The sequence below is a fragment of the Micromesistius poutassou genome (assembly GCF_964030765.1).
Source record: "Micromesistius poutassou genome assembly, chromosome: 21".
Classification (NCBI taxonomy): Eukaryota; Metazoa; Chordata; class Actinopteri; order Gadiformes; family Gadidae; genus Micromesistius; species Micromesistius poutassou.
The window spans coordinates 8,091,570-8,113,959 of NC_140291.1; the positions used below are offsets into that span (position 1 = coordinate 8,091,570).

The 22,390-nt window shown below is 48.6% G+C and overlaps 1 protein-coding gene across 1 annotated transcript in view; it reads left to right on the forward strand.

Annotated features, from left to right (window-relative positions):
- The window catches only part of lrp2b (low density lipoprotein receptor-related protein 2b), a gene marked incomplete at both ends in the record, with an annotated part of 82,019 nt that overhangs the window by 42,429 nt on the left and 17,200 nt on the right, over window positions 1-22,390 (forward strand). The window contains 21 exons of the mRNA XM_084485582.1: window positions 2,355-2,540; window positions 2,877-3,352; window positions 4,099-4,546; window positions 6,469-6,634; window positions 7,182-7,340; window positions 7,749-8,038; window positions 9,076-9,282; window positions 9,816-10,058; window positions 10,443-10,568; window positions 10,951-11,070; window positions 11,528-11,659; window positions 13,685-13,889; window positions 14,249-14,544; window positions 15,102-15,621; window positions 16,208-16,363; window positions 16,705-16,875; window positions 17,284-17,507; window positions 18,205-18,382; window positions 19,875-20,071; window positions 20,646-20,897; window positions 21,485-21,604. Of these exons, the coding sequence (XP_084341708.1) occupies window positions 2,355-2,540; window positions 2,877-3,352; window positions 4,099-4,546; window positions 6,469-6,634; window positions 7,182-7,340; window positions 7,749-8,038; window positions 9,076-9,282; window positions 9,816-10,058; window positions 10,443-10,568; window positions 10,951-11,070; window positions 11,528-11,659; window positions 13,685-13,889; window positions 14,249-14,544; window positions 15,102-15,621; window positions 16,208-16,363; window positions 16,705-16,875; window positions 17,284-17,507; window positions 18,205-18,382; window positions 19,875-20,071; window positions 20,646-20,897; window positions 21,485-21,604 (4,872 nt within the window). The remainder of the gene's footprint in view (window positions 1-2,354; window positions 2,541-2,876; window positions 3,353-4,098; window positions 4,547-6,468; window positions 6,635-7,181; window positions 7,341-7,748; window positions 8,039-9,075; window positions 9,283-9,815; window positions 10,059-10,442; window positions 10,569-10,950; window positions 11,071-11,527; window positions 11,660-13,684; window positions 13,890-14,248; window positions 14,545-15,101; window positions 15,622-16,207; window positions 16,364-16,704; window positions 16,876-17,283; window positions 17,508-18,204; window positions 18,383-19,874; window positions 20,072-20,645; window positions 20,898-21,484; window positions 21,605-22,390) is intronic.

Sequence of the window (22,390 nt, forward strand, 5' to 3'; positions counted from 1 at the left end):
TTGGCTGGACTTCTTGTGGTTGTCGTCCTGGTTACCAGGAAGAAGAGATGTCCTACTTTAATCCAGCTTCTGACGAATCGAACTGGGTCGAATTTGTCAAGAGGAGGTCCGTTGAGGTCCACAAACAGGAGCAACCTGTTGCGCATCTGGTTGTGTGTGTTATTAACTGCGGAAAAACCTTGTTTGCACTCAGCTGCGAGGGGGAGATACATGCAACTTGCTATGCACAGTGTTTCCAATGTTTTTCCCAGTGCAGTTTCACAAAGCTGTGCTCTTCTGGTTCGCCACGCAAAATCAGGTCCTCCTGCTCTCTTGGCCAAAAATGCTCGTCAAGAGCTTTGAACATCAGGACCAGATTTGATTCGTTAATCGCTTTGTTAGAGACACATTACTGATTCATAAAACCGACACCTGTTTATTTTCGCCCTACTCAGCTGTACGGCCTTAAAAAGGCCAGATGAGACAGAGTATTCAGCCCTCTTGGTTGACTGATGTCTTTCATGACAGCCACATCTTCCACAAATCCTGAGTTAGCAAGGTGCTTCAGAAGTCCCTTGTTTTTTTGCCTGTCAAGATCATTGCGTGATGTGTCCTCACTGGCTGTTTTGAGTGCTAGTGTGGGGAAATCTTTCTTTGAGTCTAACGACAAGCCCACTGGCTTTTCCTGTGAGCACTGCAGCTCCATCTGTGGCAATGCTTATCAGGTGCGTCTTCAAAAAGTCATCATCCATTCCACCTTTATTTAGACCCGCCATCATCGCGTTATAAATGGATTCAGCATCGACCCCATCTGTAAATTCCACTAGATCCAGGAAAACATTGTCTACATCCCCCTTACCACTGACTTCACACATCTTACGTAGATTATTAGATAGGGCCTGCCTTGCCATTTTCATCAATTGTGATTGACACCCTGTGAATCCATTTCTTTCACATTGCAGACGAATTTGCAGTGCATGTCCTTGGCAATGTGTGTATTTCTGCGCCTGCATGGTCAGATTTGTGTATATTACCAACTTCGGCTCCATTAAGCTCCTGCATTGTCATGAGTGGGTTGAGCTTTTTGTATGATAGCCTTTGCTTTGCCACAGTGTAAGCTGTTCTGAACGAGACTGTGGTTTTCTTGAGTAAATTGGACTGTATATCAATGAAATGTTGGGAGGCTGTCCCTGTGTTTGTATATCTTCTTTCATAGCCTGTTTGCTTCAAAGCTAGTAACGTCACCGTTGAACCATTCTTCTGCGAGGTGTAAACCTGGTCCCTTTTCTGAGAGTAGCAACGTTTTTGGTTTTCTACACACTAAACACCCCAATTTTCCTGCCTTAATGTCAAGCCAAGCGTTGCGGTCTTTCCATTCGCCCACCTGCTTCGGTGTCCAACCAACCAGCAAGTCACTTTTGCTAGCAGCAGTAGCAGCAAACGTTACCTCAGCACTTGCTGCGTCTTCGAAGCACTCCGCCTCTACTTCACGTTGTTCTTCTGGGGAGTCACTGGGTGGGAGAGGATCCTCTGTTCTGGCAGTGAGTTGGCCCATTGTGGTAGCTGCACCAGCATTGTCTTTCGGTGCCTGTTCATCTCTGAGTGCCACCTTTTTGGATGTGAACCCAAAGTGCGTGAGTGATACACTCTGGTTTAGCTTTCGCTTGCTAGCCATTTTTAGTACGACTTCTCAACATTACGTCTTTCTTCTGTTTGAACATTGGCTTATTTGCATATGTGCACAGGACTGGCTGGCTCCGTTTGGCAAAAAAATTGTGAGTACATTTTTTGAATTCTGAATACTGGACACGGTGTGCTTAAAAACATTTATAGGACAATAATGGTATTTTGAACATTGAGCCCCCTTTCTGGTTTGTCTAGGATGAAATAGAGTGGTTGAAACCGAAATTTTGACTATTGGTCCTGTCTCGGGTATTTGGCTCATTTCGAATTGCCCCTGCCTGCTTCAGAATGGCTGGCTATGGGCATTCACAAACCTGTCCTTATAACAACCCTAAACGTTATTTTTCAGAAATGTGCAACTCACCAAGTTATTGGTGTTCCTTGATGTTCCAAATCAAGTATCATAGCGAAATACGATAATAGTGTCTTAAATTTGCTTGACTGCTTTGGATGAAAGAGTCTGCTTGAGTAATTTTAATTTATGAAACAAGGATTTGGATCTTGTGAGCTGACTGTTAAAAGAACAAACAGTTCAGGTGATCATTAAAAGCTAAATTAAAGGCAGTATAGTCTAATGTTTAGGGGTCAAGGATATAAACTATTTACTCACTGTAAGTCCTTATGAATAATTGATAACTAAACAGTCAAGAAGCTCACTGAAACTACAACAACAAACCCTCCTGCTGCTGCAGACTCCTACTCGGTGAAGGACCGCCTCGATGTCCACGTCGATTCCAACTTTGTGTACTGGACGGACAACAGCACCTCCAGCAGGGGCATCTACAGGGCCAAAACCGACGGCTCCCAGTACAGACGCCTCCTCTACTCTGGGGTGGGCAAGGGTGGCATCCAGGGCATCGCTGTGGACTGGATTGCTGGTATGAGATATCTGTCCGTCTGTCCGTCATCCACATGAACATAAAATGGAGTGCAGTGTTTGTCAGAGCTCTGCAGCAAGCCCATTTTGGTGCATATGAGACCAAAAAAATACAAAAAATAGGATCCTTTTTTTTTCTCGGATAAAACTAATGATTTAGATTGAAATTATTATCATTGTATTAGTAATGTTTGTACTGTGATTATCTTTGTTCGCCATGCAGCCGACAAAGGGATTTGAGTGTAACAAGCGTTGCCAGTGTTGGCTCTAATTGTACCAGATAAGATGGTGTCGTTGGACTGAAGTTATCTGAGATCCAACCTCGTCCGTCACCCAGGCAACCTGTACTTCACCAACGCCTTCCAGCGGCAGACCTACCTGGAGGTGTTGGCCATCAACACCACCTACCGCATGGTGCTCCTCAAAGCCGCCTCCCAGGACCGGCCCCGCGACCTGGCCGTCAGCCCCAAGCTGCGCTGCCTCTTCTGGACCGACGGCGGCCAGAACCCCAAGATCGAGCGGGCACTGCTGGACGGCACCAACCGCAGCGTGCTGGCATCCGAGAGCCTGGGCTCGCCACGCGGCCTCACCGTGGACCACGCCAGCGACTTCCTGTACTGGACGGACGACACGCTAGACATGATCTCCCGCATGGCGCCTGATGGCACGCAGCGGCAGATCGTGCGCTACGGCAGCCGGCTGCCGTCGCCCACGGGCATGGCGATCTTCGGGGGCTACGTGGTCTGGGTGGACAGGAAGCTGGGGAAGCTGCTCCAGGCCAGTAAGGACCCGGCCAACACAGACCCGCCTGAGGTAGGGTTAAAGCTGCACTATGTACATTTACACAGACCCGCCTGAGGTAGGGTTAAAGCTGCACTATGTACGTTTACACAGACCCGCCTGAGGTAGGGTTAAAGCTGCACTATGTACGTTTATACAGACCCGCCTGAGGTAGGGTTAAAGCTGCACTATGTACGTTTATACAGACCCGCCTGAGGTAGGGTTAAAGCTGCACTTTGTACGTTTATACAGACCCGCCTGAGGTAGGGTTAAAGCTGCACTTTGTACGTTTATACAGACCCGCCTGAGGTAGGGTTAAAGCTGCACTATGTACTGTTTGGGTCTTAACTGAATGACTTATGACCTATGTGGGTGTTGATGCTGGACCAGTTGAGAACCACTGTTTTGAAGTATTGTGCAACACCATGTACAAATGTTGGGTTGCCTTTACAAAAGACATTTACATGAAAGTTTGTCTTTACATCAAGTTTGTAACACCAAATTGTAACAAGCAAAGATCTGCATTTGGTTGTAATAATCTATAGTATTATCAATCATCAGACAGTAACACAAATTATAGTGCAGACCCTGGTATTGATCACCAGTCAAACTCCTAGACCAGTATTGCTTTGTTTATGAGCCGAGTGAGGCAGCTGTAGAATTAGAGAAACATCCTGACAACCTGCTGATCCCAGAGCAGCAGCTCCCCATGTTAACTGGAGGAGGATCTGTGCCCTTAGCATCACCTGTAGGAGAGTAATCTGTCCTCGGGCCTCCAGGTGATCCGCGATGGCATCGACGGCCTGTCAGACGTGGCTGTCTTTGACCCTGCCACGCAGCCCACCTCGGCCAACCTGGTGGGCTTCAACCCCTGCCACGAGCACAATGGCGGCTGCCAGCAGCTTTGCTTCGCTATGCCCGCCCAGGAGGAGCCACGCTGCGCCTGCGCCCACGGCTCGCTGCTCAGCAATGGAGTGACATGCGGCTACGGCCTGGACGAGTTCCTGGTGTTCACCACCGCCACCACCCTCGGCAGTCTGCGCCTTGACCCGCAGGACCACAGCAGCCCCTTCCCCAGCCTCACCCTGGGCTCCAACCTGCTCGCCCTAGACTACGACTACACGGCCAAGCGGCTCTTCTTCGCCCAGTCCATGGGCATTGGCCGCAGCAGGATTGGCTACGTCACCACCACAGCCATCTCAAGCCCCCCCGTCACTCTGGCAGCCAGTAAGATCACGGTTCACCCTTTAACTATCGGGAGTGGGATTGGTTTGTGTGTTTTGGATTCTCCAGGGACAGGATGGTCTAGTGCAGTGGACACCAACCCGTCAATCGCAATCGACTGGTTGATCTTTGAGACTCTCCCTGTAGCTCCCGAAAGATAATAGAAAACGACATACACAAATAAAATATGCCTGATTAATGGCATAGAGAGCTTCTCGCTCTCTCTCTCTTAATCAGTGATGGGAATAACGGCGTCATTTCCACTGGAGAGCTCATAGAATATTTTGATACATGAGCTGCCTAGATGAGTGATGATAACCTTTGACCTTTTCAACAGTAACAGGTCAGGATCTGTGGGTCCGCCATGTTTCATTTCACTACAACAACAAAAGCACTTGAACACAAGGCACTCGTAATTTCCAGTTCACAAATGGAAAGGATCATCTTTTCCATAGCACGTGAAGGCAGCATTACTACGCTCTCTCTCTCTCTCTACTGTTCTTCCTTGGTTATAGACCTTTGAAGAATAAGTCTCGCCTCCGAGGGGACACATGGGGTTTTTCAATGATAGTACGTACTCTGTAGGTGGCTAAGAAGTAAAAGCTGCGTCACGTTTTGAACTACACACTTGGGAGAGTCGTGACGTCCGAAGTCTGTACAGATCTGCGTTAGCATAATGCTTCTTCATAATAGATGGAGATGGAAGATGGAAAAAGTGTGTAGTTCAAAACGTGAGGCAGCTTTTACTTCTTCGCCACCTACAGAGTTTGTTATGTATGTATTTCCCATTAACATTTGACCAAGGAAACCGGAGCCTCGGAGGCGGGACTTATTCTTAGTCTATTGGGCACGAGACAATCGCATTAATGATGACGATTGGCTTAGGTAGAGTAACATTTCACGGTAAGCCAATCTGAGGTAGAGTTGGGCGGGTGTTGTTTACACATTCGAAAGTACGCAGAGTCGGACACACAACAACACAAGTGAGTCAACGAGAAACAGGAATGACGAGCCAAAATAATCCAAAAGTAGCCTTCTTTAAATGGAAGTATAGCCATTACTTTTCCCTCCAAGAAATTATTGGGACGAGTGAAACGTGAAATGCACATTATGCTCTGGACAAAAGTGCCTCTCCACGTCGGTGTCAAGTAATTCAAACGTCTGATCTTTCAACGTTGCATGCACATGTATTTTGAGTTCTGTTAAAGAGGGGTGGAGATGGGGTCCAAATTATTTGACACATTTGAGCATTTAAAAATGTACTTGAAAGTATTGCAATAGTTTCCACAGTAATATATAATATATATAATAATATAATCATAACTGAGCATAACAGTTAATAATGGCACTTCATATGATCTGCTAACTGCAAGTAAAATGTATTATTATTATTATTATTATTAATAATAACTATGTTGATTTGCTGTTGGTTACTATGAACAAAATAATTTCCTCATACAAATGGAAAATAGCCCACATGCCTTTATTTTTTGTGTTGGAATGAAATTATATAATGAAACTTAGAATTGAATGTACATTGTAAAATTCAAGACAGCTAGGTTTGATATGCTTGTTACAGTGTTTTCTTGGTTGCATCAATTTGAAAGTTGGACCAAAGCTAATGTAATTCAAATACAATTAGCTAAGTAAAAGGCCTCAAGTTGGAAGTAAAATCTGGGCTGTGTTTTGTCTCTCAACGTTTCAATAGGTAGATCTTGCCTTTCACCAAGGCTGAGGTCAGGGATCTTGGGCTTAAAAAGGTTGATGACCACCAGTGGTTAGGGTGTTTGGCTCCCAGCCGGGATGTTCTGGGTTCATACTTCACTGAGCCTCAGCAGTCCTTTGGGCTGGGCGTCAAACACCCTTGCCACTCATCCATGTTTTTTCACGTATTCGTCCTTTCTGTTTTTCTCCCGCTCCTCCAGATCTGGATAATCCACAGGGTGTGGCCTACGACTGGATCCACAAGCGTCTTTACTGGACAGATTACCACAGGAGAAACATCCAGGCCATCGGGACGGAGGGCGGCAACCGCTCTGTTGTCACACAGGCCAGCCGACCCAAGTCCATCATCGTGGACCCCTGCTATGGGTAAGTAGCTCTGGAGGATGAGTAGGGGATATGAAATGATCCGTCATTAATGAGCATTCTCTTGAGTTGAACCATCTGTAGGCCAAACTTAACAGCCCCAAAAAGCACCTACAGAAGGTTTTTTTTATGCTTGCGCTATCTACCATCTCTATCCTGCTGGTAACTCCTCATCTCACCTTCCCTCACTTCACCTCCACTCCCCTCACTGCCCCTCCCTTCTCCTCTTCACCTCACCTCCTCTCCCCGCATTTCACCTTCCCTCACTTCAACTCCACTCCCCTTACACTCCCCTCGCCTCCCCTCACCTCCCCTCACTTACACTCTCCTCCACTCCTCTTACCTCCCCTCACCTACACTCCCCTCACCTCCCCTTACTTACACTCCCCTCCACTCCTCTTACCTCCCCTCACTTACACTCCCCTCGCCTCCCCTCAATTCCCCTCACTTACACTCCCCTCCTCTCCACTGACCTCCCCTCCTCTCAACTGACCTCACCTTCCACACCTCCACTCGTCTCTCCTTATCTCCCCTTCCCTCTCCAACCCAGCTACCTTTACTGGAGCGACTGGGGGCCCCCTGCTAAGATTGAGAGGGTGACGCTGGGAGGAAACTACCGGATCGCCATCATCAACAGCAGCCTGAGCTCCCCCAGCGGCCTGACGCTGGACGTCCACCAGAGGATGCTGTACTGGGCCGACTCCACTCTGTAGGTCCACCTGCTGGAATTGTGCCTCAAAAACGATCAAATCTGTCTACTCGTGAAAGGAACTGTTCCCTTTGAGAGGGGACACCCTTTGATTTGTCTAAGTATTTTGTTAGTGAAAGAAAGGCTGTTGAAAAATGCTAAACAAAGTAACAGACTTGAAGTCAGTGCTGCTTTCCTGTTTCACTCCTCTCTCACTTAACTCCCCCTTCTATTTTGTTATTATAAAGGGTGAGGTTACGGTTGGGGGACATAAATGGTTCGGAGGGCCCTAGCTTGGAAGGGGCCCCTAAATGTTTAGAAAATGATTATCGTTTTGTAATCGTCAATTGTAATCATCAAACACAACATTACAAGAGGTTCTATATGACTTCAAGACTTGCCTTGCCCTTCTCTTACTTCCCGTTGCAGAGACAAGATTGAGCGCTCCACCCTGAAGGGCCAGGACCGGCAGGTGGTTCTGCTGGGGGTCCAGTACCCCTTTGCCCTGAGCGTGTACCAGCAGGACCTCTTCTTCACTGACTGGACCACGCGCTCTGTGTACCGCGCCGGGAAGGATGACGGCTCAGGGCTCACCGTGCTGGCCCAGGAGCTGCAGTACCAGCCCCACGACATCCACGTGTTCACGCAGGCCAAACAGGAGCTGTGCTCCAGCCCCTGCCAGCTCTTCAATGGGGGGTGCAGTCACGTCTGTGTCGCAGGTGAGAATGTACCGTTCTGCGTCAAAGGACTCAGGGTGGACAATGTGGGCAAAATATTTTTTTGCCCAAGTTTGAGATTTATTGACTACTTTGTAAGTTACTGAATGTCTCCAGTAGTTATTTTTACAAAAGTATCAATGGGAAATTCCACATTACATGCTGAGCTTGGGTAACTGCCACTAGATGGTGTAGGTTTTAACTCTTGTCCGGTTTCCTTTACCTTAACATAAGGACGGTTGGAGTAACCAACCAACCAACCAAGTAATCAAAGGAAGCTACAAGCTTAACAGACGTAAACAAAAGTTTCTCCCCCCTCTCTCTCCTTCTCTCTCCCTCCCTCTCTTCCTCTTTCTCCCTCCCTCTCTCCCACCTACCCTCCTCCTCTCTAGATATTTGTATAGTTACATATTCATATTGTTTTCCTTTCTCAATTGTTTTGAATCCTTATTACTGATTCAATTAGCATTCATTGTTCACCATTGAATTTTGAATTCTTAAATCTGAAACTATAAATTTTATTTAAATGACACATTTCTGCTCAGCTTCATGGCAGAAAATTCAACCGTAAACAACTAATTTACACAATGCTTTCATAAGGGATTTTTATACGTGTATTGCTACAGTGGCCAGTCTGGCACGGTGGTGATCTGAAACCTTTACAGGCTTTTTTTAACACTCTGTGGTCAAACCGTTTGTGTTGGCCAGTCATGCCCCTCCAGATCTCACGGTGTCTCTTGTGTCAAGTCCTCCTCCATCTCACGGTGTCTCTTGTGTCAAGTCCTCCTCCATTTCACGGTGTCTCTTGTGTCAAGTCCTCCATCTCACGGTGTCTCTTGTGTCAAGTCCTCCTCCATTTCACGGTGTCTCTTGTGTCAAGTCCTCCATCTCACGGTGTCTCTTGTGTCAAGTCCTCCTCCATTTCACGGTGTCTCTTGTGTCAAGTCCTCCATCTCACGGTGTCTCTTGTGTCAAGTCCTCCTCCATTTCACGGTGTCTCTTGTGTCAAGTCCTCCATCTCACGGTGTCTCTTGTGTCAGGTCCGTCGGGCCCTGAGTGCCAGTGTCCCTACCAGGGCAGCTGGTACCTGGCCAACAACGGGAAGGACTGCATCCAGGACTCTGGTGCCCCCCGCTGTCAGGCCGAGCAGTTCACCTGCCTCAGTGGAGCCTGCATCTCGGTTCGCTCTAAGTGTGACGGATTCCCAGACTGCCAGGACAAGTCAGACGAGCTGGAGAGAGTGTGTGGTGAGTTGGGGGGAAAGGGTGAGTGGTGAGTTGGGGGGAGAGAGTGAGTGTTTGGTGAGTTGGGGAGAGAGGGAGGGGGGAGAGAGTGAGTGTGTGGTGAGTTAGGGGAGAGAGAGTGTGTGGTGAGTTTGGGGGGAGAGAGAGTGTGTGGTGAGTTGGGGGGATCCCCCCACCCCTCTTACGCACTTGAGAGAGGAGTATCAGAGGGGGGGAGAGAGAGAGAGTGTGGTGAGAAAGTGAGTTAGTGGTGAGTTGGGGAGAGAGGGAGAGAGAGAGAGTGATGAGTTAGATAGGGAAGGAGAGAGGGGGAGTGTGATGAGTTGGGAGAGAGAGCATGTATATGAAATAGAATGTGATTTAGAGAGAGAGTCTGTGTGTGTGATGAGTGGGAGAAAGAGAGGGGTTGTGTGTTGAGTTGTTCTGTGTGTTCATCCAAAATTAATCCAAATTCATCTCTCTCTCTCTCTCTCTCTCTCTCTCTCTCTCTCTCTCTCTCTCTCTCTCTCTCTCTTCCTCTCTCTACCTGCACCCAGCCTTCCACACCTGCTCGGTGCAGGACTTCACCTGTGACAACGGGCACTGCGTGCTGCTGGCCTACGCCTGCGACTACATGGACGACTGCGGGGACAACAGCGACGAGCGCGGCTGCCCCTTCCCCACCTGCGGCCCTGTGGGGGAGTTCACGTGTGCCAGTGGCCGCTGCATCAGCGACGCCTTCGTCTGCGACGGCTTCAACGACTGCCGGGACAACGCCACCTCCGACGAGATAAACTGCCGTGAGTGGACTTGGTTTGGTTTAGTCGTGCTAATTATCGACAATTCAGTTCATTTCATTAAAGAACTTTATTTTTTTCATCTCGTCTGTCTGTCTGGCTGGCTGGCTGAACAGGACAGGCAGAGTCGGGAAACTGTTATTTTGTATATCGTCACCCTCTTAAAGTAATGGCCAGAAAACAGAAAAAACTGAACCATATATAGAGTATATTATACTCTATATATGGTTCAGTTTTTTTCTGTTTTCTGAACAACTTCAAAATATGACTTAGGCCATTACTTTAAGAGGGTGACGATATTTAAATATGTTCATTTTTTCCGGGTTCCTATGCATGGTGAACATTTGACCTTTAACCTGACCCTTCTCCCTCCACTCTGGTTGGTAGCCGACCGGACATGTCCTACAGGGCAGATCAAGTGTGAGAACACCAATATCTGCATCCACTCCGACGACCTCTGTGACGGATACAACAACTGTGGCGACAACAGTGACGAGAACCCTCTGTTCTGCGGTGAGATCACCCCCATAATACGGATGATCAAGACGTTTGTAGGGGTACTGAGCCACTGAGCCCTGGGCTGGATACCAGGGGAGTGCAGGTAGGGAGGGACTCTGTGCATGAGTTTGGGGGCAGTCCCCCAGTGGAAAGGCTTCTGATGTCTGCTGACTATAGCCCACATGTGAGCATCCTGGAGCTCACATGTGGGCGTCCACTACCTGCTCATCAATCATCGTGAATCCAACAACTAGTTTTGTGGTTTGTGTATTTGTGAACTATTTATTATAATGTTTGTGTGTTTGTGCGTGTGTGTGCATGCGTGCCTGTGTGTGCGCGTGCGTGTGTGTGTGTGTGTGTGTGTGTGTGTGTGTGTGTGCACGTGTGTGTGTTTCAGAGGGTCGTACGTGCTCGTCGGATGAGTTTCTCTGTGACCTGGGGATGTGCATCCCCTCCTTCTGGGTGTGTGACTCCTACAAAGACTGCTCTGATGGCATGGACGAACCCCCCACCTGCGGTAGAACCCCTCCCATAGAGGGCCCTCTTTATCAGCCATCCATCATCCATTCATCTGTTCAGCCATCCATCAAGTTATCCTACCATCTAATCAATCATTCATCTATCCTAATTTATTCACCAAACCGTCCAGCATCAATTAATTATATTCATCCATTTGTCATCCAACTATCTCTCTCTCTCGCTCTCTCTCTCTCTCTCTAGTTATCTATTTATCTATCTAGTTATCTATCAATCCATCTATCTATCTATCTATCTATCTATCTATCTATCTATCTATCTATCTATCTACATCTATCTGTCAATTCAATTCAATTCAATTAAAAAAAGCTTTATTGGCATGAGACTCTTTGTCTGTCTGTCTGTCTGTCTATACATCATCCATGTATATCTATCCATCCATGTATGTATGGAGGTATGTATGTAAGAGTGTATGTGTGTTCTGGTGTGTTCCCCAGAGGACCAGGTGAGGACGTGCGGCCCCAGCCAGTTCACCTGCACCAACGGGAACTGTGTGCCCCAGTCCATGACCTGCGACGGCAGCAACGACTGCGGGGACAACAGTGACGAGGCTCCGGAGCTGCAGTGTGGTGAGGTGGAGGCAGGGGGAGGCACACCCTCTTAGTAGACACAGCATAGAGGGAGGATGGGAGGGAGGGAGGGAGGGAGGACGAGAGGAAGGGAGGGTGGGAGGAAGGACGAGAGGAAGGAAGGAAGGGAGGAAGGAAGGAGGGTAGATCATAAGGAAGGAGAGAAAGAAGGAGGGAATTAAGGAAAAAAGGAAGGAAGGACAGAAAAAAGGAGAGAAGATGGTTAATAAAATAATTGGGACCAAGTTTCCTCAGAGAAGTGCAGGGTGGCTTTGTGAACCTGAAAAAGAGGTGGGTTGTTTTGTTTGCTGATGGTTTATCCGTGAGTCAAGTCTGTGGAGCTAGATGGTAGTACCGTTCCTCTCCAATAGATGGTGTATTCATGTGAACTTAAAGGGACACTTCACCCATTTGCATTAAGCTTTGTATCATTAGAAACATCATATAGAAACGTCATATTTTTGAATGGTCGTGCATCATTCCCTCATTTTCCCCTGAGATGGGAGAGATCCGTATCTACCTCTAACACTTTTGCGTCATTTAAAGCAGAAAGTGTAAGGGAGGGGGGGGCTCTAAAAAACTACAAGCACTAGTTCCAGTGGGTGGGACTTAGGGGTGTATGGTATAATCAGTATAGAGAGTACACCGTTAAGAATTTGCGCTACGTTATGGATTTTGACGTTACCATGTGACAGGTGTGACCGGTAGATCACACAAGCGCTAAAGAAGCAATGATGTAGTACCAGAGAAGCAGTCGTTTATTCATAATACCATCCGGAGGCACACACAGCTTTTGGCCGTGTTCTATAAGATATTCTAGAACACTCAGGGAGCTCCAGTGGGAGACCTGGAGCTCTTTATCTAAATAATATAATATATAGACATCTATAATATAATATATAATATCACGGCCAAAAGCTGTGTGCGCCTGGATGATATTATGAATAAACGACTGCGTCGGGTTCTCCAACGTCTCTGGTCCTTCCACATCAATCTGAAGTCGTGGTTCAATCTGGACTTAGAGAGTCAAAGCCAATGTTGCTTTCCCCAATTCCTTCTCCACCATGGCCGAGAATCAATACTCAGGTCTTATTTTGCTAACCCGCATCCGGCCGTACTTGTGAATAACATTCCGCACCCGACCAGACCCGCTATAAATTGATCGACGCCTGACCTGCAACTGGAGGAAAATTAGACACATTAGATGGAATGCCAGGGAATTACACTACCTGGTGTCGGCGTGGTGCTTTAGATTGCTGTGCAAAAAAAGCACATCATTCACACGGTTTTAGTTGGCTCCTCCGCTGGTGAATAACATATCCAGCACCCGAAAAGTCTTACCCGTGTCCGACACAGTACATAATTTTTCACCTGTTTCATCAAAATTGTGCGGGTCACGCACCCGAGAAAACCCCCACTACGAGTCTTTACTTGTTGTGGAAGTACCAGAATCCGACGCAGTCTTTAATTCATAATATCATTCCCAAGGCGCACACAGCTTTGGCCGTGATATTATATATTATATTATATTATATAGATATATTATTATATTATTTAGATATAGAGCTCGGGGAGACCGCAAACGGCAACAATCACTTTCTCCTCCTGCTGCATTCACTCTGGACTGCAGGGAGTGAAGGCTGATTGGCACTGTGGGAGTTGTCGTCAACAAGCGCCACAAGCGTCAAAAAGTCAGTGTCTGCCTTTTTCCTCGGTCAAGAAGGCACCAAATTAGAAATTGATGTTACTATATGACCCACTTTCAATACAGATTCATGTCTCCACCAGTGAAATTCTCCTTTAAAGAACAGTGAAAGACATTAAGAAAGTCATTACCGACTGTTCCTTTATATTGCATCACACATGCACTAACGCCCCTTCGCACCCACAAACACATGACATATACTATACACATATACTCAAAGCATCTCTCTCTCTCTCTCTCTCTCTCTCTCTCTCTCTCTCTCTCTCTCTCTCTCTCTCTCTCCCTCTCCCTCTCCCTCTCCCTCACTCCCTCCCTCCCAGGTGAGCGTACCTGCAGCTCCAGCCAGTTCACGTGTCCCACCTGGTTCCCGGGCCGCCCCCGCTGCCTCCCCCTGGCCTCTGTCTGTGACGGAGACAAGGACTGTGCCGACGCGGCCGACGAGCTCCTGCAGACCTGTCCCAACCGCACCTGTCACATGGATGAGTTCTCCTGCACCAACGGCCTGTGTGTCCTCCTCCCCTACCAGTAAGGAACCTAGCCTGTGTCCTCATCTCCTACCAGTAAGGAACCTAGCCTGTGTGTGTGTCCTCCTCCCCTACCAGTAAGGAACCTAGCCTGTGTCCTCATCTCCTACCAGTAAGGAACCTAGCTTGTGTGTGTGTCCTCCTCCCCTACCAGTAAGGAACCTAGCCTGTGTCCTCATCTCCTACCAGTAAGGAACCTAGCCTGTGTCCTCATCCAGTAGCAGTAAGCAACCTAACCTAGTGTGTCTCTCTCTCTGTCTCTGTCTCTCTCTCTCTGTCTCTGTCTTTGTCTCTGTCTTTCTCTCTCTCTCTCTCTCGCTCTCTGTCTCTCTCTCTGTCTCTCTGTCGCTCTCTCCTCAGCTGTGACCACGTTAATGACTGTGGTGACGGTAGTGATGAGCGTGGCTGTACGTACCCCACCTGCGGCGCCCTCTTCTTCACCTGCGGTAACGGGGCGTGCGTGCAGTCCCGGTACGTGTGCGACGGCGAGGCAGACTGCGCCGACGGCTCGGACGAGGCGGAGCGGCTGTGCGTGACGCCTGGGCCCTCGTGCCCGCCCACACAGTTCATGTGTGCGTCGGGGCAGTGTGTGGCCGCCGGCGCCGTGTGTAACGGCCAGAAGGACTGCCAGGACAACAGCGACGAGAAGGGCTGCGGTAAGAGACGTCAGGCCGCTCACCCCTGCTCACCACTGTTCGCCGCCGCTCACCACCGTTCACCACCCTTCATCGCTGTTCACAACCGCTCACCACTGTTCACAACCGCTCACCACCATTCGCCATTGTTCACGGTTCACCACTGTTCACCACTGTTCACCACTGTTCACCACTGTTCACGGTTCACCACCGTTCACCACTGTGTTCACCCATGTTCACGGTTTACCACTGTTCACCACAACACTGTTCACCACTGTTCACCACTGTCCACCACTATTCACCACTGTTCACTGTTTTCATTGGGTTACATCATGTAAAATCACACCTCATCATGTTACTTATTAACATGTTATATGACAAAAACAAGTCACAATATTCAGAGGAACAAATTGAACAGAACGAGAAAATAAAACGTTAACAAGAAAATAAAAGGCCTTCACCAAGCGATCAAACAAACACATTCACACATTCCAAAACAAAACCCACACACAAACAAAGCCGGGTCGTCCCCCCAAACACCCACAATCTACCCCCCCCCCCCCCTCCCCCCGCCATAGGTATAAACGAGTGCCGCAGCCCGTCGGTACACAAGTGCGCCCAGCTGTGCACGGACACGCCCACGGGCTACCACTGCTCCTGCCGCACGGGCTACAGCCTCATGGCCGACGGCAAGGCCTGCGCCGACGTGGACGAATGCCGCGCCACGCCTGCCGTCTGCAGCCAGCTGTGCGAGAACACGGCCGGCTCCTTCCGCTGCAAGTGCGCGCCGGGCTACCTGCGCGAGCCCGACGGCCGCACCTGCCGGCAGAACAGCGGGGTGCCGCCCTCCCTGCTGTACTCCAACCGCTACTACGTGCGCAACATGACGGCGGACGGCGCGCAGCTCAGCTTGCTGCTGCAGGGGCTGGCCAACGCAGTGGGTGTGGACTTCCACCACCAGGAGAAGAGCCTCTATTGGCTGGACGCTGGCAGGGGGCGGATCGACAGGATGCGATTGGACGGTGACGGGGAGAGGGAGACGCTGGTGGACTCCAATATGGGCGGGGCCGAGGCGCTCGCGGTGGACTGGGTGGGCAGGTGAGCGTCGGGGGGGGTTTGTTTGGAGGCTGGTTAGCTAGGTAGTTTGTTAGGAGGTTTGTTGTTTGGTTTGGACAGGAAGTAGTTTGTAGCTCTAGGTGAACTAAAACTGAGGAGACTTCATTGGCCGAGGTATAACAAAAACACTAATTTAAGTTTTATTAAATTAAACAGGATTTAATGACACAGGCAGATAAAGATAAGATACTAGTACTTTTGGTCCTACTTATATTAGTACTTTATTCACCCAAGACAGAATATTAAGGCAAAGTCAAGACTGCGATAAGAAAGCATTTGTTATATTATCTTATTATCATGTTGTGAATGTTGATCATCAGCTGGCATCTTTAGTCTTTCATCTTCTCAATAAATTATTATGTATTATGCTAGGAACAATATTTTTTTACTTATGAAACAATATGAAATATCCATTTTATTTTCACCTGACTGCGTCTGACTTTATCTTATAATAATTCTGAGGGTCATCAAAATGGTCATCAATATGGCCACCTCTCAGGTAGCCGAGTTATGGCCTCTGTTTGTGTGTGTGCGTGTGCGTGTGTGTGTGTGTGTGTGCGTGCGACAGGAAGGTGTACTGGGTGGACAGCGACTACGGCTCGGTGCACGTGATGGAGCTGGATGGGCGCCACCAGAAGAAGCTCCTCACAGGGGAGATCCCGGGCGCCAATGCCACCTACATGATCACACGCCCGCACGCCGTGGCCCTCAACCCTAGATACGGGTACCTTCACACACATTCACTCACTCACTCACTCACTCACTCACTCATTCATGCACATACATGTGTACACAATACATAAACAGAGATAATATACAAACATACGCATGTACGCATACACTTACACAGACATACATATATACAGTCACACAAATGCAAATGTATACATAATACAAGCCAACACGTATGCACAATACTTGTATGTACGTATGTACATTTTATATAAATAGGTAGATTCCCGCATATATTTAAACACATTAACACACGTATTGTGCACACAAATCTTACACGCACACACACACACACACACGTACGTGACCATAGTAACCAGTGGCGGTCCCTAGGTGGTTGTACTGGACCGACTGGGGGGCCTCTGCGTTCGTGGGCCGGGCGGGGATGGACGGCAGCAACGCCAGCGCCATCATCACAGCCAAGCTGGAGTGGCCCAGCGGGCTGACCGTCGACTACGCCACCAACAAGATCTTCTTCGCTGATGCCCACCTCAACTTCATCGAGTGAGTGTGACCCTGATGACCAGAAGGCTGAAGCGGGCCAGCACCCGGGGCCTGGCCTCACCCGCCCAGCGGGCAGTGTGTGGGCGGCTGTAGAGGTTGAAGGGCCGACATGCGTACAGAGACCCATCTCATTGTAGTTACAATGCTGAGGAGAGTGCAGCTCAGTGACCTGCAGCGCTTTACATTTGGAGTCCGGTAGAACTGCTAGTACCTCTAATACTGCTACAACTTCACTACTAGTTTGGTTGTCACTTTTATGTTCACAGTTTATTATATCCCCACAGAAAGTTAGACTCTGCACTTCTGAGCCACCTCATGTGAAACAGGTTGTAAGGGGTTTAGAGTTGGGTTCATCTGGATGCCTGCAGGTCGACTCTACTCTTCTGATGGTACTCATGTGTCTCACAGCTTCGCCGACATGGACGGCCAGAACCGCCACCGGGCGCTGGCGGGCTCCCTGCCCCACGTGTTCGCCCTCACGCTGTTCGAGGACTGGCTCTTCTGGACCGACTGGAACACACACACCGTGGAGAAGGCCCATAAGTACACCGGCGCTGGGCGCATCGTGATGGGCAACAACACACACCGCCCCTACGACATCCGCGTGCACCACCCCTACCGCCAGCCTCGCAGTACGTAGTACCGGGGCCCCACACGGGACCCCGCCCAGGGCCCCGCCCGGAGCTCCACCCGGGTGGGGTCTTGTCAGAGGACCCTGGCTCTAAGCGGGACCAGGGACTCCTATGGTTTCTCTCCCATGGTTTCTCTCCATTATATCTAAAGGGACCAGGGACTCCTATGGTTTCTCTCCTATGGTTTCTCTCCATTATATCTCGGCCGGGTTATAATTTAGCCCTGGTGAGTATTTGAATCACATGTATTTACTTAGTATTTATTAAATGTCGATATTTACAAAAACAAGTGATTTGACTCAGTTAGAAGAATATGGGGTTTATACTAGTTTGTTGAAGAAATGCTATATATTCAGACCTTTCCATTCCCACTATAAATGTGCATGGTGTTATCAATGTGTGCATCAGTACATATGCACTTCACGCTACCTTGTATCATCATTTCTAATTTATAATTTATACTGTTTATACCGTCTATTTTGTTTGCCCTATTTGTTGTTGTTTGTTCTGTTTGTCTTGTCTTCTCCTTACTTTAGCATTTTCCCTTAGCTACTTTTGTTTGTATTAGTACTTCGTATTCTTATTGTATTTTATTTATTTGTGTGTTTTTCTACTGCTGCTGGGCTATTGCAACAAACAAATTTCTCCTACGGGGGATTAATAAAGTTGTATCGTATCGTATCTCTCCCAATCCCAGGTGAGAACCCCTGCGAGTCACATGACCTGTCGTGCAGTCACCTGTGTCTGATCGGAGCGGGCGGGGCGCGGGCCACCTGTGAGTGTCCAGACCACTTCATACGCCTGATGGTGGGCTTCAGGGTCCAGTGCGTGGCCGACTGCTCCAGCACAAAGTTCCGCTGTGGAGACAACGAGAAGTATGTTGGACGGATGTAGGAAACCAGGCTAGGCTAGAAGGCCTGTAGTCAGCACTGGCTGAAACTGATGCTAGGGTGCATTGGCTGGGACAATGCTAGGCTAGTAGGCTAACCAGGGTTGGGTGGGAAAATGCTAGGCTAGGTGGCTAACCAGTGTCGGCTGGGACAATGCTAGGCTAGTTAGGCTGGATGGATCATAGACATTATAAAGAGTAGACGCCGCATTGGCTGCTTGGACGCATGAAATGCGGCCGCCATGTTGGACCGGTCATACTCCGAGTTGCGTAGCAGCAGAAGACACAAGATGCCAGAGCACTGCAGCATATTACTGCTCAAATCAGTGGACCATCGCAAACAGGGCCCAGGGGATTACTTTTCAGGAGGAGACACGGTTTGGCATCGACAACCAGACTTGTTGTCATTGGTTGTGTCTGTGTTTCACAAGTTAAGGCTGCACCACATTGCCAAACTCACCTCTCTTCAAATGCAGAAAGGGAGCACGAGACAGAAGCTCTAAAACAGTCCTCTTTCAGGGGTTTTAGCGCATACAAAAACTTTTGTGCTTATGTATATATGTATATATATATATATGTGTATATATATGTATATATATATACACACTATATATATATAGTATATATGTATATATATGTGTATGTGTTTATGTAGGCTATGTATATATTTATATATAGCCTAATCATATATTCATTGTTTCTTCAACTTCTCTATCATATTTATAGTGTGATTTGCAAAATACCTATCATAGCCTACATCACATATCATAGGGTGACCAGACGTCCCCGTTTTTGCTGCCTGTCCCTGGCTAAATACAGAAAAAACGACCTGTCCCCGTTTTGTTTTTGAAGACACATTATGTTTTTCAATCAGATTGCTAGTTGGACTGGAAATGTCTCAGTTTTTCCCCCTTTTCGGGGATTATGTTCCCAGTTTTGATTTATATCATATATCAGAATATTCTATTACTTTTAAGCCCACTATGAATATTAAAACAAGCCAAACCATGTGTCATGTATCATGGCTACATGTATGACCTTTGCAGCAAAAAACCCCGCGTGAAAATTAGTTTGCACTGAGTGGAGCGGTCGACCAGTCCAAGATGGCGGCCCCACGGCTCGTCAGCGCCAGTAGGCAGTAGCGGTCGATGCGGCGTCTACTCTTTATTATGTCTATGGGATGGATGGCTAAACTTTGAATTGATCCAAGATAACATTTAAATGCCAGTTTGTCTGTACTCATGCTAGATTTCAGATATGATTAGATTTAATTTGTTCATTCAAGAAAATTCTGAAAATAAGTGTCTTCAATGCTTCCCTTGTTTTGTCTCCTGCTGCCAATTCCACTATATTGCTGGTCTGGTCCTTACTGTCTTATGTCCTACACTCACTCACACACACACACACACACACACACACACACACACACACACACACACTCATACTCATACTCATACTCACACCCACACACACAATAGGTGTGTTCCTATTTGGTGGAAGTGTGATGGCCAATCAGATTGCGGCGACGGTTCGGATGAGCCTCAGACATGCCCGCCCCGCTCCTGCCCGGTTGGCCGGTTCCAGTGTCTGGACGGGAACTGCACCTATCCTGGCTTACTCTGTGATGGGCACTCAGACTGTGGTGACGGCTCAGATGAGGACCCCTCCCTCTGCAGTAAGCCCCCCCCCCCTCCCCGTTTTAATGACAACTTTATCGATCAGTGTCTTTCATTACATGTTGAAGCTTTCCTTTAAGCGCCAGGATATTATTCATTTAAATCGTCTATTTTTTTTTATCTAAGTATTTTTCAGTTACCACTGCTTATTGCTTAATGCTAGCATGGTGTATTGGTGCCAATTATTTGTAAGGTTTACCGAATGAGTGCAATAATGAAAAGTTAATGAACAGTGCAGGGCAGTTGTGGTCTCTGTTCTAGAAGTAACCAATCAACCAATGGAGGAGCCACTCACTTGGGGGCGCTCGAGGGGTCAGGGATTATCATAGGAGTTTCTTCTCTGTTTTGTATCTCGTGTTTCTGCACCTATACACCAAAGTAAGTTCCTTGCGTGTAAAAGCTCGTGGGCCGAAAACCTCAGCTTCACTGCCCGCTTCCTCTGCTGAAGCACAGAGTCAGTCAGCCCAGTACCGGTACCTCCCAGCTGTTAAAAAGTAACGGTGTGATCAGGGTGTTAAAACACCCAGAATGGTCTGAATGTGCCTCTGACCACCCCCCCCTCTGTGTGACCAGGCGACCACCGCTGCCTGGAGAACCAGTTCCAGTGCCGCGACAAGCGCTGCCTCCCGGTGGCGTGGCGCTGTGACGGCGTGGACGACTGTGGCGACGGCAGCGACGAGGACCCGGCGGGCTGCGCCGCACGGACCTGCGGCCCGGGGGACTTCCAGTGCAGCAACGGCCGCTGCGTGCCGGCCAGCTATGTGTGTGACATGGACGACGACTGTGGGGACCACTCGGACGAGCCCTACGACACCTGCGGTGTGTGTGTGTGTGTGTGTGTGTGTGTGTGTGTGTGTGTGTGTGTGTGTGTGTGTGTGTGTGTGTGTGTGTGTGTGTGTGTGTGTGTGTGTGTGTGTGTGTGTGTGTGTGTGTGTGCGCGCATGTCTGCAATGTCTTGTGTGGGAGATTTCGAATAAATACCTAGCGCAAAGTTGGAAACTGGAAACTTTCCATCATTCTCTCTCTCTCTTTCTCTCTCCCTCCGGCCTCCCCTCTCCTCCCCTCCCTCCTCCCCTCCCTCCCTCCCCCTCCCCTCCCCCTCTCTCTCCCTCCCTCCACCCCTCTCCTCCACCTTCCCCCCTCCCTCTCTCTCCCACCCTCCCCCTCCCTCTCTCTTCCTCCCTGCACCCTCCCTCCTGCTTTCCCTCCCTCCTCCACCACCCTCCCCTCTCCCTCATCCTCCCTTCCCCTCCCTCTCTCCCTCCCTCCTCCCCTCTACTCCCCCACCCTCCCCTCCCTCTCTCTCTCTCCCTCCTCCCCTACCTCTCTCTCTCTCTCCCTATCCCTCCCTCCTCCCCCTCCCTCTCTCTCTCTCCCTCCTCCCCCTCCCTCCCCTGCTCCCCCCTCTGCAGCCAGCCAGGTGTGTGAGGACACAGAGTTCAGCTGTGTGGGTAACTACCGCTGCGTGCCAGCGTGGGAGCGCTGTGATGGCATCAACGACTGCATAGACAACAGTGACGAAGACGGCTGCGGTTAGTCGCTGTCCACAACCAATCACAGCTCAGTCTTATATCAAGGGTCACTGTCCACAGCCAATAACAGCTTAGTGTTTTATCAAGCTGCTATCTTAAAGGTGCTGTGTGTCCAAGTGTTCAGTGTTTAATCCCATGTAAATAAGAATGGTTGCGTTTACCTTATAATGAGCGTTTATATGTACGCGGGTAGAGGGTCCTCTGCCACGGAGCCGCCATGTTGCACGGCTATGGTTCTACAGTAGCCAAGAACGGACAAACGGCTCTAGAGAGAGCTTTTTTTTTTTAAGCATGTTTTGTGCGAGAGTTATAGGGAGGAGGGGGGTGTATTTCCCCCATGGCAGTGTCCCATTGGTAATACTTTGGTTTTGCTTCGTTGTTGAGAAGTTGGCGTTATAATGAGCGATGTTGTGACACAGAATGTGTTGTAATACCATCATGTGTCCCAGAAGCTTAACTCTATCTCGGACACGGCCTTCAACATCAACCGCCGGCCAGACAGAGTTGCACACATCCACACACTATGGGGCTGTAAAAAAAATATATCCAAGAAGCTAAATCCCATCCACATACTATTCACGTACCACAGTTCAAAAACACTCTGGCTTGTAGCCCCGCCTGCTATCGAGATGAAAGATCAGTATATGTAACAGATAAATGTGGTTTACCACTGAGGATGCATGAGGAGGACTGTGAGTGAGAAACATAAATAGGTTATTACTCTCTCCATGTCCTACAACATGTACAGTGAACATGGTGACTAGGAAAAAGATACCCCATTGTGAT